This window comes from Pipistrellus hanaki (assembly GCF_964339955.1).
Source record: "Pipistrellus hanaki genome assembly, chromosome: 6".
In the NCBI taxonomy this organism is placed as follows: domain Eukaryota; kingdom Metazoa; phylum Chordata; class Mammalia; order Chiroptera; family Vespertilionidae; genus Pipistrellus; species Pipistrellus hanaki.
In genome coordinates, this window is record NC_140508.1 from 65830786 (window position 1) to 65847979 (window position 17194).

At 47.0% G+C, this 17194-nt stretch overlaps 1 protein-coding gene across 31 annotated transcripts in view; it reads left to right on the forward strand.

Moving 5' to 3' along the window:
- ZMYND8 (zinc finger MYND-type containing 8) overlaps positions 1-17194 on the forward strand; it is a 103809-nt gene that overhangs the window by 34108 nt on the left and 52507 nt on the right. For 12 of the 31 annotated variants that reach the window (XM_084887481.1, XM_084887460.1, XM_084887470.1 and 9 more), the window contains 4 exons: positions 446-532; positions 1591-1739; positions 12028-12246; positions 15414-15527. In XM_084887481.1, the coding sequence (XP_084743607.1) occupies positions 446-532; positions 1591-1739; positions 12028-12246; positions 15414-15527 (569 nt within the window). The remainder of the gene's footprint in view (positions 1-445; positions 533-1590; positions 1740-12027; positions 12247-15413; positions 15528-17194) is intronic. The other 19 variants (XM_084887464.1, XM_084887472.1, XM_084887479.1 and 16 more) reach the window with 4 other exon arrangements.

Sequence of the window (17194 nt, forward strand, 5' to 3'; positions counted from 1 at the left end):
AGGTTAGCGTTTAAATTCCTCTCAGGGCTGTGTCTCAGCGAGAGACCCTGGACCTTGGCTCAGGATTTCCCCGAGGCCTGTCTGGTGAGACTGGAGAGTCCCACGGCAGGGCCTGGGCTTGGTCTCAGCAGGTCATTGTCCTGCTTTGCGAGCCCACCAAAGCGGCTCCCCCTTTCAGACCAAAGGAAACCATCGGGAGGCCCTGCGTGTGGCCTATCGGACCCTGTTAACAGGCCCCCGGCGGCTCCTGTCGGGACCCGGAGGACGGTGACACGGGTGCCGCCTGTGGGCTGGGATGCGCCCGGGAGGGACCCCTGGAGGAGGAACGTCCTCGGGCTGCCTTTGGGGATGACCGTCTTTCTGGATCCCCGTCCCATTCCCCCCATCCCCTGTTCTCTGCGCAGAGCTCTTTCCTCTTCTGCTGCCTGTTGCTTTCATTTCTCAGCAGGTGAGGTGCGCCAGGCCGGCCCTCCTGTCACCCCTAAGCTAACAGGACAGCTGCCGGGCATGGAAGGGGTTCGCAGTCTTGCAGGTGAAGATTGGATGGTGGTGGAAGTATGTCGGTTTAAACGGGATTCCGGGAGAATGAAAGTAGAAAAGGGTGGATTGACAGAGGCGAGGTTAGCATTCCAGAAGGTAACTGGTGCTGGTCTCTCTGGAGGAGCGGTGCAGACATAATCCCCAGCGGTGGCTGAGCCACGAGGACTTTCTGGTGGGTGGGTCCTATGTATGTTTTGCATAGTCACATGTGGTTTTCCTGATAAACATGAATAAAAGTTGTCTTCCATAAAGAAGTATGTTAGCTTTTGCTTTCTTAGATGTGTGGCCTTCCTGGTCTTGGTTTTGCCATCAGGAATGGATGTGGAGGAGAAATATTTTTTTTGGGTAAAGGACGATACCGGTGTCTGGGTGACCACTCATGGTGGTTGGGTCATGGCCCCATCATCAGAGGTCTAGTAGGGAGGGTGGGGATCATGGCCGCATGGAGGGCACCCTTCCATGTAACAATGGCCAGTTGGTATTCAGATCTCTAATCTGCCCAAAGGCCATGGAAGGAAGGCCCCGATCTGTTTCTTTTTCATAGAAGCCAAAAATCTAGGTTATTTTGTTATTTTTTTTAATATATTTTATTGATTTTTTTTTTTTTTTTTAACAGAGAGGAAGGGAGAGAGATAGAGAGCTAGAAACGTCCATGAGAGAGAAACATCGACCAGCTGCCTCTTGCACACCCCCTACCGGGGATGTGCCCGCAACCAATGTACATGCTCTTGACCGGAATCGAACCTGGGACCTTTCAGTCCGCAGACCGACGCTCTACCACTGAGCCAAACCGGTTTTGGCAGTCTAGGTTATTTTGTAAAGCCTCCCAAGTTTTACATTTTGGTAGTGAGTTAAATTTGTTACAAAAATGTTATGCAGGCCACAGAAAGACCATGCGACCTCTGAGATAGCTAACAGAAAGGGGGGTATTCTGAGGAGGAGGAACACTGAGATGAAATGGGTTGTGTCCTCTCCATCCCCTCCCCGAGGAGGCCGCCCCCCCCCCCCCCCGACCGCTTTAAAATGTGTGGCCCTGTGTGTCTCTTTCAGATCCTGGCTCCACCGACAGAACAGCCCCGAAAAGAAAGTTCCCCAGCCCTCCGCATTCTTCCAATGGCCACTCGCCACAGGACACGTCCACCAGCCCCATTAAAAAGAAAAAGAAACCCGGCTTACTGAACAGCAACAACAAGGAGCAGGTAAAGGGCCGCCGGAATGGCGTCCGCACGGTGGGGAGGCAGCGCTCGGGGCCCTTTAAGAGCCGGTGTTCTTGGCACTTAGCCACCTGCCAGCGCGGCTGTCATGGGCGTAGGGCAGAGCAGGGCAGCTCAGGCGGGGCCTGTGTGGAAATGTGTGGTGGGTGGGCTTTCAGATCTGTTCTGGGGACAGGGCAGGTATCCAGATGAGGCAGATCCTGTGCTTTAGGGCTTGGGGTTTCATCCTTCAGGAAGGTTCCCCCATGTGGCCGGATGGTGTTTTCCTCCTGGGCCACGCCAGCAGGATGGCTCTCGCCTCCGCCTGGAGGTGTTTGCGTGGCTGAGCCATGCTCCCTTCTGGTCTCAGTTTTCTCATCTGTAAAATAATGGGCTTGGGTCTGTGGTGAGGGACAGCTGCTCTCCCCACCCACTGCCCAGGGTAGACTGGTGATGAGTCACCCTTCCCTCTCACAGTGCGGAGACCTGGACCGCAGGCCCCACCCTCCCTGGGCAGCCAGGGCCAGCCACCTAACTAGGAACATGTTTGCCATCTTGGATCATACGAAGGAAAACTGCTTTAACGTGAACTGATGCAGGCTAGATATAGTTCCAATTAAGAAGAAAAAGAGATAGAGATGCTTTAGTGGACCATGAGGCCAAATCTCCTGACACCGTGGTCCTGGTACCACTTACGTAAGGAGCCCTCGGATGGACTCATGCATTTCCTGCGTTACGGATGCCGGAGTGGGCTCTGGGGACATGGGGTTGGAGGAAACGAGATTATTGCTTTCCCGGGAAGAGACCTAGCAGCGGCTCAATGTTTCTGCACACGAATCTATTTTCATTCTCAAATTATATAGCGAAATGCCAGCTCGGCTTTTTGCTCTGTGGCTGTGTGCCTCGTTTTCCTGTCTCCTGAAATGGGGATGATGGCACCGCTGCTATTGATTTCCTGAGGTGGTTAAGATGAATTGAGCCAGGCGACATAAATAATAATAATAACAATAACAACAATGAAGCCAGCCTCTACGCTAAAGAGCATAAGCGCACAACTGCAGCCGCAGCAGCTCTGGAGATGCCCGAGGCCTGTGCTGTGCAGTGTGATGGTCACCGGCCACGGCGGCCATCGAGCAGGGCCAATGGCAGATGTAACCAAGGAACTGCATTTCTTTTTAAATTCTTTTTAAAATATATTTTATTGAATTTTTACAGAGAGGAAGGGGAAGGGTTAGAGAGAAACATCGATGAGAGAGAAACACCGATGAGAGAGAAACATCGACCAGCTGCCTCCTGCACACCCCCTACTGGTTCATGCCCTTGACCTGAATCGAACCTGGGACCCTTGAGTCCGCAGGCCGACGCTCTATCCACTGAGCCAAACCGTTTAGGGCAGGAGCTGAATTTCTAGTTTAAATTTAAGTGGCGCTCTGGTTTGCAGCTACCGTGTGGGACGGTACAGGGCTAAATTGTATTAGGAGACGAAACTGGTGGGTCTGAAGTAAATGTCTGGGGGGATCGCAGTGTGAAAGACATAGATGTTAGTGTTGGTAATAACAAAACCAAAAGCAGCGCTTACACTGTGCTGTCATATGACATTGGAGTTTCAGATTTCCCTCCCCCTCCAGCCCCGTTTCCAGGTGTCTATGTTAATGCTTATGCTAGCCCTTTGGGTAAGGGCTTTGTCATCTCCTTCTCACAGCTGAAAGCACAGAGGCTTAGAGAGGTCAGGGTGCCTCCTCCAGGCCTCAGCGCGAGTTAGAAGCTGCCTTTGAGCTTAGGTCTCCTGTCACCCAGGAGCTACCATGGCTGTTGAGATTAAAGACTAAGAGAGAAGTATGGAGGCCACAGATAATTCCCAAACTTTAACTTAGCCGGCCACACTTTCTCACCAGCTGCCCATAAATCACGAAGCAGATATTGTCCCTTCCTTGCGCCTCCTCCCTTTGTGTCCATGTTCTCTCTCTCTCTCTCTCTCTCTCTCTCTCTCTCTCTCTCTCTCTCTTCATTGGCTCTCATCTCTCTTTCTGGAAGCTGGCCAACTTGGACAGCTCATGCAAATTCTCTCCCTTCTCCATCCCCATGTTAATACCATCTCTCTAACACTTAAACCTCCTAACCACATTAATATATTTGCCAATCTGGACCATCGGCCTCAGAAAAGTATCTGACAGTTGCTGTCTCGTCTCCCCAGAGGTTGACCCAGGGTGGGAGCTTACGAATATAGAATGCACTCAGGCTGTGGAAAATAGCAAAGCATGGGTGACTACACACAGGGCGCGAGCACGCTCCTGAGTAATCCGTCATCCTCAGTCCCGGTGCGAAGAGCTCGCAGGCCTGAGACCCTGGAGGAAAAGTGTCGCAGACCTGGACGCTGGGCTCTTTCTAGCCCCCTGCACTGGGGACTGGCTGTGTGACCTTGGCGGTCGCTGCCTGTCTCTGAGCCTCAGTTACATTGTGAAATAAGGTTTGGACTAGGGACATTATAAGGTTGCTTGTCGGTTTGTTTTCCAGTTCTAAAACTCCCCGGGGCTGAACAGCCAGGAGTTGGCAAAAGAGAATTGCCTGGCTGTAAAGAGAAGAGACAGCTGACCTTGACTCTGTAATTCAGGGTAGCATATAAAGTTTGCATGGCAAGGGCAACTTCTCATGCAGAATCTGCTTTCCTAAGAGGAACTTAAATCCTTTTAGAAAAAAAAAAATTCTTCTGGACACTTTCCTTTCCCATTCCCTTTCCTGGCCTCTTTCTTTCTTTCTTTTAGGATTATGGAATTAAAACCAAATCGTAGATCACAAATGCCGTATCTGACCAACATAATATAATTCCTGTTAGTCACCAACATTTGAAGATTATGAGATTTTGGTTAACAACTTATATTTCTGAGTTCTTATAAAACTTGGAGAATTCTAACAACAGTTGGAGCTGAGCACATCCTGCCCCTTTATTAATTATTTAAAGAATATTTTAATGTTTTCATTGATTTTGAGAGAAGAAGGTAGAGGGAGATAGAAACATCAATGATGAGAAAAGATCATTGATCAGCTGCTTCCAGCATGCCCTCTAGTGGGGAACGAGACCTGGTCATGCGCCCTGACCAGGAATCAAACGGTGATCTCCTGGTATATAGGTTGACATCCAGCCTCTGAGCCACACTGACTGTGCGATCCTGCCTCTTAAGGCAGGGCCTGTGTGCTCTGGTTTTCTGCACTCCCCACCCTCCCTTTCATGTCATGCCCTGCCCCCTGCCTGCTTCTCTCACTCCTCCTGCCTCTGGTTCTCTTAGGTGTTGTTGGAATAAAGGTTCTCTACCTCCTTCCTTTCCTCCCCCTTCACTCTAATTTCTTCTTTTGTTGTTGTCAATCCTCTCCCGAGAATATTTTCCATTGATTTTTAGAGAGAGTGGAAGGGAGGGGAGAGACACACAGAGAGAAACATCGATGTGAGACAGACACATCGATTGGTGGCTTCCTGCATGTGCCCCAACCAGGTCTGGGATCGAACCCATGACCCTTAAGTCTGTGGCTGACACTCTATCCACTGAGCCAAACCTGCTAGGGTTTCACTCTAATTTCTCTTTTGTATTCTAGTGTTGTAAAAAGGAAGTCATTCTGGCCTTATAAACCCCCCCCCCCCCCCAGCCCCCCAGCCGTATTTTTCCATTTAAAAAAAAATATATATATTTTTATTGATTTTGTACAGAAAGGAAGGGAGAGAGATAAAGAATTAGAAACATCGATGAGAGAGTCATCGATCAGCTGCCTCTTGCACACCCCCTACTGGGGATATGCCTGCAACCAAGGTACATGCCCTTGTCCGGAATCGAACTCTGGACCCTTCAGTCCCCAAGCCGACAGCTCTATCCATTGAGCCAAACGGTCTCAGCTTTTTCCATTTTTGGTAGAGACTTTTTATTAGCGGGTGGGGATGCAGGTTGAGTTTTTAAGTTGGAAGCCCATTTCACCCATTTTTCATATATTGGGGCTTCAATACTTTAGGGGGTAATTTCAAGAAGAGCTTTAAAAACATATTTTATTTTTATAGGGAAAAGTATTTTAATGCTTATAATTAATTTTAATGCCTCTTGGTCCTCTGGTTTCACCCCTAAAAGCTTGTAGGTGCTTTTTCTTGGGACTGCTGGAGGGGATGTCCCAAAGCCTGCAGGGGTGCTCCTGGTGCTTCTTGGAGCAGGTCAGGTTGCCAAATACCCTGTCCCCACATGACACGAGGCCTAGATTGCAAAACACCATCTTCCCTTTGATTTTTCGGTCAATTGAGTTTGAAGAGCCCTTTTGGAAGTTCCTCCCTCCCTCCCTCCCTCCCTCCCTCCCTCCCTCCCTCCCTCCCTCATCAAAGGATTTAAAAATAATTGCTAACAGACTTGTCCAAAAAGGCCTTGGGTGGCTATTTGATGAGATATGCAGAGAAATCCTGGGGCCCTCCTCACGTACAGGGTGTGTACATGTCACAAGTGGGTGGGCTGGGACTTACTTTGTTGGGCCCATGCATTGTCTTAGGAACTAGGAGGCTCCGCAGACGTCCTTTGCTGGGCAGGGGCAGTGTATCAGCAGTTGTGCCAGGTCAGGTGGCACCAGGGTACGTGCCTGCCTCGCCGCCTCAGCCCTGGAGCCGAGGAGAGTGCTCCCCTAGGACGGGCATGAGCTATGCCCCTTTGCGTCCAGGCTGAATGCCAGGGCCGTTCCTCACACGCCAAGACCAGGCCGTTCATCTTATTTTGCAAGACCATGCTTTGACCGGTATCCAGTGTGGGAGAACAAAAGCTGGAGAGAGGACTATATTTATTTACTTCTGTTACCTACTATTTTTATTTACTTCTCTGGCCCCTGTAGGAATGTGAATTTGTGGATCCTCTTCCCCCTTACATGTCCTCTATGCTTACACAACAGCCAGAGTATCCATTCTCTGGCTTAGGCAGACCAGGGGTTGCAAACCATACTTATTACAACTATAGTCGCAAACGAGAGTCATTACAATATTCTGAGCCTGATTTTGTAAATAAAGTTTTATTGGTCCACAGCCACCTTCGTTCATTTACACATTGTAAAAAGTTTGCGGCTCCTGGGGTAGACGAAGGCACTGCAGAGATGAAGGAACAAGCCTGTCTGTTTTCTTGTTAAGCCTACCTGTGGGAGAAGCAGGGAAATCGGAACATTTGCTTACAGAGCCTGCAATTATCCTGTAATAACACAGGTTACAATCTGTTTGCCTTACCAGCAGGCTGGTAACACACCTATACTTGGGGGTGTGTGTGTGTGTGAACCTGAAACGATTTGCTTTTCCTGTTTTAAATGTTCCATATTGGTTATCAGATGATTTTTGATGGAGCAGGAAACATTTACAAGCAGCAGATAAGGCAGGTTTCTGATGGACAGGGAGATTACCAGGGAGCGAGGTCTGAGCAACTGCATCCCCGGTTTAGGAGAGAATGGAATCTCCTGGAAGACTGGAGCAGCCTGATGCCCAACTCCTGATGCGACCCTCCCAGGACACTCTCGCCCCACCCTGGTGTGGGGCAGGGGCAAGGACTTGGGGAAACCTAACGTCTGAAGCGGCAAACCCTTGGCTTCTGTGCTATCGAAAGGACTTGGATTGCCCACTTAGGGAGATCAAGCGGCCATATTCGAATTAACTCACTGCAAGGAAGTCAGGCACTGAACTATGGCGCTCTGCTGTCTTGCAAAAGCCACAAAAGCATTCTCAGGTTAGAGATAGTTCTGCTTGCTTGAGATAACAGGTTATCTTTCTTTTTGTTTGTTAATCCTTACCAGAGGACATTTTTCCGTTGATTTTTAGAGAGAAGGGCGGGGGGGGGGGGGGGGGGGGGGGGGGGGGGGGGGAAGATTGCCTCTTGCACTTGGCCCTGCCTGGGATTGAACCTACAACTGAGGTACATGCCCTGGACTGGAATTGAACCTTGGACCCTTCGGTTCAAGGGCTGACGTTCCATCCACTGAGTCAAACCGGCTAGGGCCACAGTTTATCTTTCAATAGGACTTTCTCCTCCTTTTCTAAGTACCCAAAGGAACCCAAACAGATAGCAGGCCTGCTACATTAGTGTCTCTCAACTGGGGGCGGTTTGGCTTCCCAAAGCACATTTAGCAACGTCAGGAGACATTTCGGGCCGTCACAGTTCTGTGTGTGTGGGGTGCCGTTCCATCCAGCCAGTGAGCTGCATACAGCTACATACAGTGAGCAGGACAGCGCCCCCCCCACACCCCCCTGCCCCCGAGAATTTTCTGGCCCCAATATCACTGGTGCGGGAGTTGAGAGCCTTTGCTCAAGATAAGGTTGCCTTTCATGCCCCCATCTATTACATTTCTCCGTCTTCCTCATGCCCAGGTTTTCCCCCTCCAGCTTTCTGCATTAAGCGGAAATTATTTTTGACCTACAGAGAATGTTCTCTCAGGGGTCACTCCATCATCAGAATCTCTTCTGCATCCATCATCCTCTTGTAGGGGGCCCAGGGATAAGAGAAAGTTAAGATAAGTTGTTTTTTTTTAAATTTTATTTTCAATTACAGTTTACATTTAGTATAATTTTGTGCTAGTTTCAGGTGTCCAGCGTAGTGGTGAGAAAAAGTGTCTACAGAGTGATCCCCGATATTTCAAGTATCCACCTGGTACCATATACATTATCATTGCAATATATTGACTATATTTATTGCCTATGCTGTACTTTATATCCCTGTGACTATTTTTTAAAAAAGTTTTTATTGATTTTAAAGAGAAAGAAAGGGAGAAAGAGAGAAACATTGATCAATTCCCTCCTGCATACACCCTAACCCTGACTCAAACTCACAAACTGGGCATGTGTCCTGACTGGGAATCAAATCTGTGACCTTTTGGTGCACAGGACGACGCTCAACCAACTGAGCCACACCAGCCGGGGCCCTGTGACTGTTCTGTAGCTACCATTTTGTACTTCTGAATCCCTTCGCCCTTTCCACCCAGTTCCCCCAGATAAGTCTTTTTAACCTGGTTTTCTCACCTAGTAAGACCCTGAGTACCCCTCTGGGTAGCTGTGAGGATAAAGTGAAGATGATGTGTGTGACAGTAAGTTGAAAAACATAACATGGGAAGAATATCGTAGCCATGTTCCTCTCTGGAAACCAAGTAAATGGCCTGTCTGAGATGTTGAAGTGAAACAGAGACATAACAGGGCTCGAGAACTACATATTCCCTGGAGCCAGGTTGAGGGGACTGGCTTACCTGTGTCTTTGGGCTTGGGGCCATTTTCTTAAACGAGTAAGTCTGCTTTCTGGGCTGCAAACTCCTGTTCGAGTTTTATTGGGCTTTGATGCACTCGGGCAAATGGATCCCTTACGTCAGGTAACAGTTTTGGTGCCCAACGTGGGGCTCTTTGGCCTGTGGCGATCCTGGCTTGGGGCTTGCCACCAGGCCCCTGCCTAGCAGCTGCCCAGACCTATTGTCTTGGAGATGGAGGTTGGATGGCAGTCTGTGACCGGGCGCCCCCTGCCTATGGCACTTTTGTTTGCAGCATGAGAAGCGAGGAATTGAAAAGGCAGAGTTAGAAGGTGCTCTGCTTTTGGAAATTGAAGATGGTTTATGCCTCAGGCCCTTGAAAGTGGATCAACGCTACCTGTCACACCATCATGAAACTAGACAGAAAAACGCCATGGTTGACATCAGGACCTGAGTCAAGATCAACCAGTCAGTACAGCCCAGGACCCCAACTCCCTTAATCACCATGATTTTTATTTTCTGGTCAATGGTTTTTGTTTTCCTTTTTGAATGAACAGTAGCCATATAAGAGTTATTAAGCCAGTAATGAAAACATGTTACTGGTGTGTCAATAGGCACGCACACAAAAAGTTCAGACACTGACTCAAATACATACGGGAATTTAGGAAGCCATTTTAATCAGCAGTTAAAGATAGATTGTCTATCTTGTTGAACCTTTAACTTTTTTCTTATTTCTCTAAATTTTTTATTCTTTTAAAAAGATTTAATCACCACAATTAGTAATCTTTCCTGTATGTAACCTGCCCCAGTGTGGGCCATCGGGGAGCCAGGTTTTAGAGCACTAGGCTTGGTGCCATTACCTTGAAGTAATAACCCTCCACTCTCCTGTTGCACTCTCCCCATCCCTCAATGCAATCACTCTTGAAAGTCTTAGTTGTTTTCTTAGTAGAAATGAGAGTAGGAGCTTTAGAAGGATTGGATAATGAGGATCTGCGAGGCATCTGGGAAGCTCTTTATCAAGGAAGAGCAGGCATTTTGAGAGCATTAAAACCTCATAATAAATACAGGAACAAGGCCTAGGTGCCTGCAATCTTGACCACTTTCCCCCATTATCCTGGGAGGTCTAGCCAGAAAATTGATTGTTAGAGTTGAAGGGAGAAAGAGGGGGGAGGGGGAGAGAGAAAAACGATGTGAAAGAGACACATTAATTGGTTGCATCCTGCACATTAGATCAAACCTGCAACTTGGGTACGTGCCCTTGACTGGAAATTGAACCTGTGACCTTTTGGTGTGTGGGTTAACACTCTTAACCATGGACACACTGGCCAGTGCTTCAGAGATAAGATTTTTTTAATCCATAAAGTATTAGAACTGTTTATATCTGAGGACAATTAAAAAAATCTAGCAGCATGTCTGTGTACCACCAATGACTATTTAGAACACGTGTCAAACACAAGGCCCGCGGGCCAAATCCAGCCCGCCAGGCCTTGCTATGTGGCCCGCACCGCGCTGTCATCACTGCACTCCGCTGTCAGTTTATGACATTGTCAGTTTATGACTGTTCAGTAAACCATCCGGCCCGCGATTTAGGCTGGATTTTAGATTTTGGCCCCTTCTCTGATTGAGTTCGACACCCCTAATTTAGAAAATAGAATAGGAAAAGATGCCATTAACAATACCAACAAACATTATGCCGTCTCTAACCAGTATAGGAGATCTTTATGGAGGCAGCTGTAATGTTTTAATGAAGAACAAGAAAAAAGCTTGTTATACACGGAGGTTTATTCGAAGGCTAGGTACTAGGGTTGTGACTAAGCTGTTGGCCATGGAATCAAGGCTGAAAGCGGATTGAGTACCTTGTTAAGGTCACATAGCCAGTTACCCCAGGTCATTTTGATGTTTACCACCAGACTATCTCAACGTCCAAAGCGGGATTTCTTACTGGTTTCCGATAGACAATTTCCTAACGAGTTTCATCTTAGGGATTTTATGTGTTTGGAGTGTGGCTTTGCTGGATTTTATGTTCTATCATTAGGGAACTGTTTCTCTTGGTATTTTGGGATAAGATGGGGTCTGGCTCCTGTGAATTGGCCACCCATCTCATCTTTCTGCCATTGTTGGTCCTAAGTAGGTGATGTAGCTCCTGGTAGATGGGGACCTATCATGTTTAAGAATCATGGCTTTTGTCGAAATTGGTTTGACTCAGTGGATAGAGCAGACTCAGGGGTCCCAGGTTCGGTTCCAGTCAGGGGCATGTACCTTGATTGCAGGCACATCCCCTGTGGGGGGTGTGCAAGAGACAACTAATCGGTGATTGTCTCTCATTGATCTTTCTAACTTTCTATCCCTCTCTCTTCCTCTCTGTAAAAAAATTAATAAAATATATTTAAAAAAATCATGGCTTTAAGAAGCCTCTTGTTGGCTCATAGTATTAAATGCATTCAGGGTAGACTTAAAAAGTGGGTGATCATTCTTTGGTGACTCAAATCCAATTGATCTATTTTCCAAAAGCCTGATGTTGAAAGAATCCCAGGGCAAACTGACATCATTTTGTTGGCTTTGCACATTTAGACTTCCTTATGTTGGGCTCTTAACTATATCAGCGATATTAGTAATGGTGGCACTGTGTTAAATGCATGCATTGTACCATCCCATTTAATCCCAACCACAATACCATGAAGTTAAGTATTATCATGCCCATTTTACAGATGAGAAAACTGAAGCTGAGAGGTTAAGAGACCTGTCCAGGGGCATGTAGCTGGTAGAGCTAAAATTTGAACTTGGGTATGCCTGGGTTGTAGTCATTTTGCCATCCTGCTATAGGGCTGCCTGTTAATTCTTAGACATTAGTTTTTCAATCTATGTCCTGTTAAAATAGAAGCAAGAAAAAAAAATCTTAATATGTAATGATCTGTAAACTATGTATTGAGTAGCTTAATCCAGGATGGCTTTTTAATGAATGTATGAAATGCTGTAATTGTCTTTTGTTGTTTATTGTTGTGTTTGTTAAAATTCCTTTTGAGAATGCACATTTGTTTTGAAACCAAACTTGTCTTTCTTGCCTACATTTCAGTCAGAACTAAGACATGGTCCGTTTTACTATATGAAGCAGCCACTCACCACAGACCCTGTTGATGTTGTACCGCAGGATGGACGGAATGATTTCTACTGCTGGGTTTGTCACCGGGAAGGCCAAGTCCTTTGCTGTGAGCTCTGTCCCCGGGTTTATCACGCTAAGTGTCTGAGACTGACATCGGAACCAGAGGGGGACTGGTTTTGTCCTGAATGTGAGGTCAGTTTCTGATGAATGAATGCATTCTCTGCCTGGTTTCTTCTCCTTTCTCTTTCTCCCGCATATTTTTATCTCTTCAAGCCATCAAGATGGAGGGAAAAGAGAAATGTCTTCTTGTTTCTTCTTTCTCTTTCTCCCTTATATTTTTAGCTCTTCAATCATCAAGATACAGGGAAAAGAGAAATGTCTTCTTGTTTCTTCTTTCTCTTTCTCCCTTATATTTTTAGCTCTTCAAATCATCAAGATATAGGGAAAAGAGAAATTTCTTCTTGTTTCTTCTTTCTCTTTCTCCCCTGTATTTTTAACTCTTCAGATCATCAAGATACAGGGAAAAGAGAAATTTCTTGCCTGCCACCTGCTCTATCCTGGTCATTCATCTCCTTTTTGGACCAACATTGGCAGCGTGGCCTCTTGGAAAGACATTATTTAGATTCTTCATGGGTCTTCGGATCGCTTTGAGATCCACAACCTTCTCTTTTGTAATGAACATTTCAGAAGTTTACTTACAAATCTACATATTCTGAAAAAATTTCATGCTGTTCTTCCCTTTCTTGGATGTTGTCTCCTGCTTCCCCATCGAATCATTGTCAGAAGCCACGCTAAGCAGACCAACTTGGGTTGCATGTTCTGTGTGGTTGCCATCTGGTGCTTCCGGTTTGCCATCTGATGCTTCCGTTCTGGCAACAACTGCTTCTTCTGTGTTGCTCAGGTGCTAGGGAATCTGCAGTAAAGAAAAAGAGGCAAGAATCACATTCTTTTCAGGAGGAAAGGGCAAAAACCAGGCTAAATAAAGTTACAGAGACAGTGTGTTAGGAGAAGCGTGTTCTGGAGAAAAATGAATTGATGATGAGGACTAGGGAGTGAGGAGGGCGCAGGGTGTTCCCGCTTTAAATGAAGAGGTCCAGGAAGCCTGACTAAGATTGGAGAAAGACTTGGAGAGGAGGAGTGAAGACTCTCTAGGCAGAGGGGCAGCAGGTTCAGGACCCCAGGCAGACAGAGCACACTGGACAGTGAAGGGAATGTTCTATTTCCTTTGCAGCAAAGTCTAAACACTCATTAACACAGTTGTGGTGGTTCCCACTGTTCTGAAGTTGCCTTCTATTCTTGGTGACTTCCAACTAGGATGCTTTTCCAAATGCTGGAAATAATGTCTATAAAATCGTTTACTATGGAACGTCACGTGATCCAAAGGACCTGTTGGCATTCGATCTCAAACGAGGGAAGGTTTCCGTGTGTGAAATGGAAAGTTTGCCCAGATATCATTTGTGGGGGGGAAAAATGCAAGCTCTGTATAAGGATAGTGTCTGTGGTACCACTTTGTGTCGGAAAAGGAGAAAAATAAGAAATTAGATGCTCATCCAATAGGATGCTGACATTTTAATGGTGTTCTGACCCTGAAATTGCAAACGATGGCCTCTGGTTCTCTTTGGGAGCAGCGGTCGGGTCGCCATCCGGTGGTCAGAGGACCCCTGGTGGTCCGGGAGGTCTCTGCTCTAGAAGGAGAGACGTGCGGGGCACGCTTTGCTCGGCCACACCCTGTTGGTCAGAACCTCCCCTCATTCTCCTGCCTTTCGTGTGGGAACTGGAGCCTTCACCTACTTCCTTTTGTCTTGACCAACCCTCCCTTCCTTCATCTTGCAAAAAAGACAGCGGCTCGGAGAGGATGTTTTTTGCTGCCAATAATAGATCTTGATGAAAGGGGACGGAGAAGCAAGAGGGTTTTATTAGCGTGTGTAGGAAAAACCCAGAGGCAGGGCCAGGCCAGCGTTTGCTCAGAGCCAGGCTCTTTCCATTCCATCGTTGGGGCCGTGTGTCCCTGCATGGCCCCACATCAGCTGCTGGGGATTTTGTGACAACGGCCAACAAAAATCCCCTAAAAGGAGTGTCCCTCTTCACATCCCTTTTTATCAGGCAGACTTGCTCCGCAGTTCATTGGTCAGGATTGGATCACCAGTCCTTACGCAAAAAAAAGCTTGAAAAATGCATGTCTGGCACTTTCAGTCTCTGTCGTGGGCACTGCCAGCTAGGAGGGAGGGCAGGGAGGGGTTAGGGGTGTGGGGCTGAGGAGGCGAATGACAGTTGAGCACGCAGCCCAAGTGTTCGCCATGGATCGGTTACCTGGACACGGACAGGCATGCAAACAAACAGGAGTGCTCTGTCTAAGGTTTCAAGCCCCCGTTTCCTTGCGAGGTGACTCGGTGGGGCTAGCAGCCGGGGAGACAGGCCTTCCAGGCTCTGGTTGCCAAGCAGTTAGATCCTCGCGTCATGTTCTTTTTTCGGCTTCAGAGCCACTCGGTGTTGCCCCTTTTTCCTCGACAACCAGGCACGTCTGAACGTTCCTTTTGGAGGCTCCAGAGATAGGAAGAAGGGAGAGGAAGTCCAAATTCATTGGGGAAGACTCTCTCGACACAGATGGCTCAAGAGTGCTCCGTGCCGTCACCAGCCCTTGCTGGTTTTGTCACCTTTGCTGCATGAGGGTTCTGGGGCTCCGAGATGGAGCACCACCAGATGGGCATAGCAGAATCCCGTTTCAGGCGTTTCTCCGGGTCTCTCCTTGGATGGGAGTTTCCCTTACTAAGTCACATGTTTTGCCCTGTGACATGTTAGGCTGTGCTTCTTGTGTAGTTTGCCAGCATGTCCTAAGTGAGTTCACATCGGTGGAGAACTAAGTCATTTACTATTCGCCACCATCCCTTGGATTCATTCTTTCTATCAGTGATGTCACTGAGTGAATGGCTTGTCAATTTCCTGGAAGATAGCCCAGAACCTGGAGAACATCAAGATAAGTGGTTGATTCATTATAGGAAGAGACCACCCTGAGAGTCATCCGTGGCCTTTTCTCTTATCCCATTCTTGGGACTCAAGATTGTCATGATGGTGATTTTCAGGTCCCTGCCCCTCTGCCGGCAGCTTCCTCACGTTCTGTCGTCTTCATGCGCGCAGAGCACTTAGAATACGGTAGCCAGTGGGTTTGTGTGCCTCTGACCTTTATCCATTGACCCATTAAACTCCAAGTGGGTTGGAGTCTTTGTCAAGTGAGACAAGTGCTCTCACTTGGAAATTATTTCTTCTCTGTGTGAGCTAACTGGAGAGCTAGGAGGAAAAGGAAATCAGGCTATGGGTAGTAACTTTTCCCTAACTGGCCCTCTGTGTGGTTTGACTTGTAGAAGATTACAGTAGCAGAATGCATCGAGACCCAGAGCAAAGCTATGACAATGCTCACCATCGAACAGTTGTCCTACCTGCTCAAGTTTGCCATTCAGAAAATGAAACAGCCAGGGGTAAGAAGAAAGTTCCTCTTGGAATAAGTGTAAATGGAAGCAGTGACCTTTGTTCTGTTAACCTGTTTTTTTTTTTTGTTTTGTTTTTTTAATATCTTAAAAAAAATTTATATATATATATATATTTTTTTTTTTTTTTACAGAGAGGAAGGGAGAGGGATAGAGAGTTAGAAACATCGATGAGAGAGAAACATCGATCAGCTGCCTCCTGCACACCCCGCACTGGGGATGTGCCTGCAAACCAAGGTACATGCCCTTGACTGGAATCGAACCTGAGACCCTTTAGTCTGCAGGCTGACGCTCTATCCACTGAGCCAAACCGGTTGGGCAAATATATTTTTATTGATTTCAGAGAGGAAGGGAGAGGGAGAGAGTGAAACGTCAATGATGAGAGAGAATCATTGATTGGCTGCCTCCTGCATGTCCCCTGCTGGGGATTGAGCCTGCAGCTCAGGTATGTGCCCTGACCGGGAATTGAACCAATCAAACCTCCTGGTTCATAGATTGTAGCCCAACTTCTGAGCCATGCCAGTTGGGTGGTTCTGTTAAACTCTTACTCCATAATAGCTTTAGCTATGTGTGCTCTCTAGGCCTTCTTATGTGCCCGAATTCAAACATCTATAAATGAAACGTAAGTTATGACAGCATTTAGTTCTCTATTTGAGCACTCTGTGTCCTCAAGGACTTGGGAAATGACATATAGTAGAGAAACTTGATGGGGATTTAAAATTCTGATTGGTTATGGGGTTTAAACTCCCTCACACCCCATCGAATAAGGGGAATTTGACTCCTTCCCATGTGAATTAGTAAACTTTCATTGTAATGAGAGACCTGAGTATAACCAGCTTACTTACAATCAAGGTCTGATGGTGAAACCAAGTAAAATTCAACCAGTGCGGTTTCCCATAAAGAATGAGAATTGGGTTAGTTTCTTCAGTGTTGAAATAGAATTTGGTGTACATCTCTTTCCCCTTAAATTTTTTATTATTTTATTTTATTTAAAAAAAATATATTTTATTGACTTTTTACAGAGAGGAAGGGAGAGAGAGAGAGAGAGCTAGAAACGTCGATGAGAGAGAAACATCGACCAGTTGCCTCTTGCACACCCCCTACCCGGGATGTGCCCGCAACCAAGGTACATGCCCTTGACTGGAATCGAACCCCGGACCTTTCAGTCCGCAAACCGACACTCTACCACTGAGCCAAATCGGTTTCGGCTTTTATTATTTTTAAAAAATAGATTTTATTAATTTTTTTTTTTTTACAGAGAGGAAGGGAGAGGGATAGAGTTATAAACATTGATCAGCTGCCCCCTGAACACCTCTTACTGGGGATGTGCCTGCAACCAAGGTACGACGTGCCCTAGACCAAAATCGAACCTGGGATCCTTGAGTCCGCAGGCCTACACTCTATCCACTGAGCCAAACTGGGCAAGGAAAATTTATTTATTGACTTGAGAGATCAATTTTTCCCCCCATGCATTAATTGGTTGGTCCTGACTGGGGATCGAACTTGCAACCTTGGCGTATTGGGATGGCGCTCTAACTAACTGAGCAACCCGGCCAGGGCGAAGACAGTCTGTGTGAGAGCAGGGCTGCCTCATTAAGCTGGCAAATTGTGCACTTCACATGGTTTCCCTCCTGAGTGCCAGGCTGATACAGCCAAGG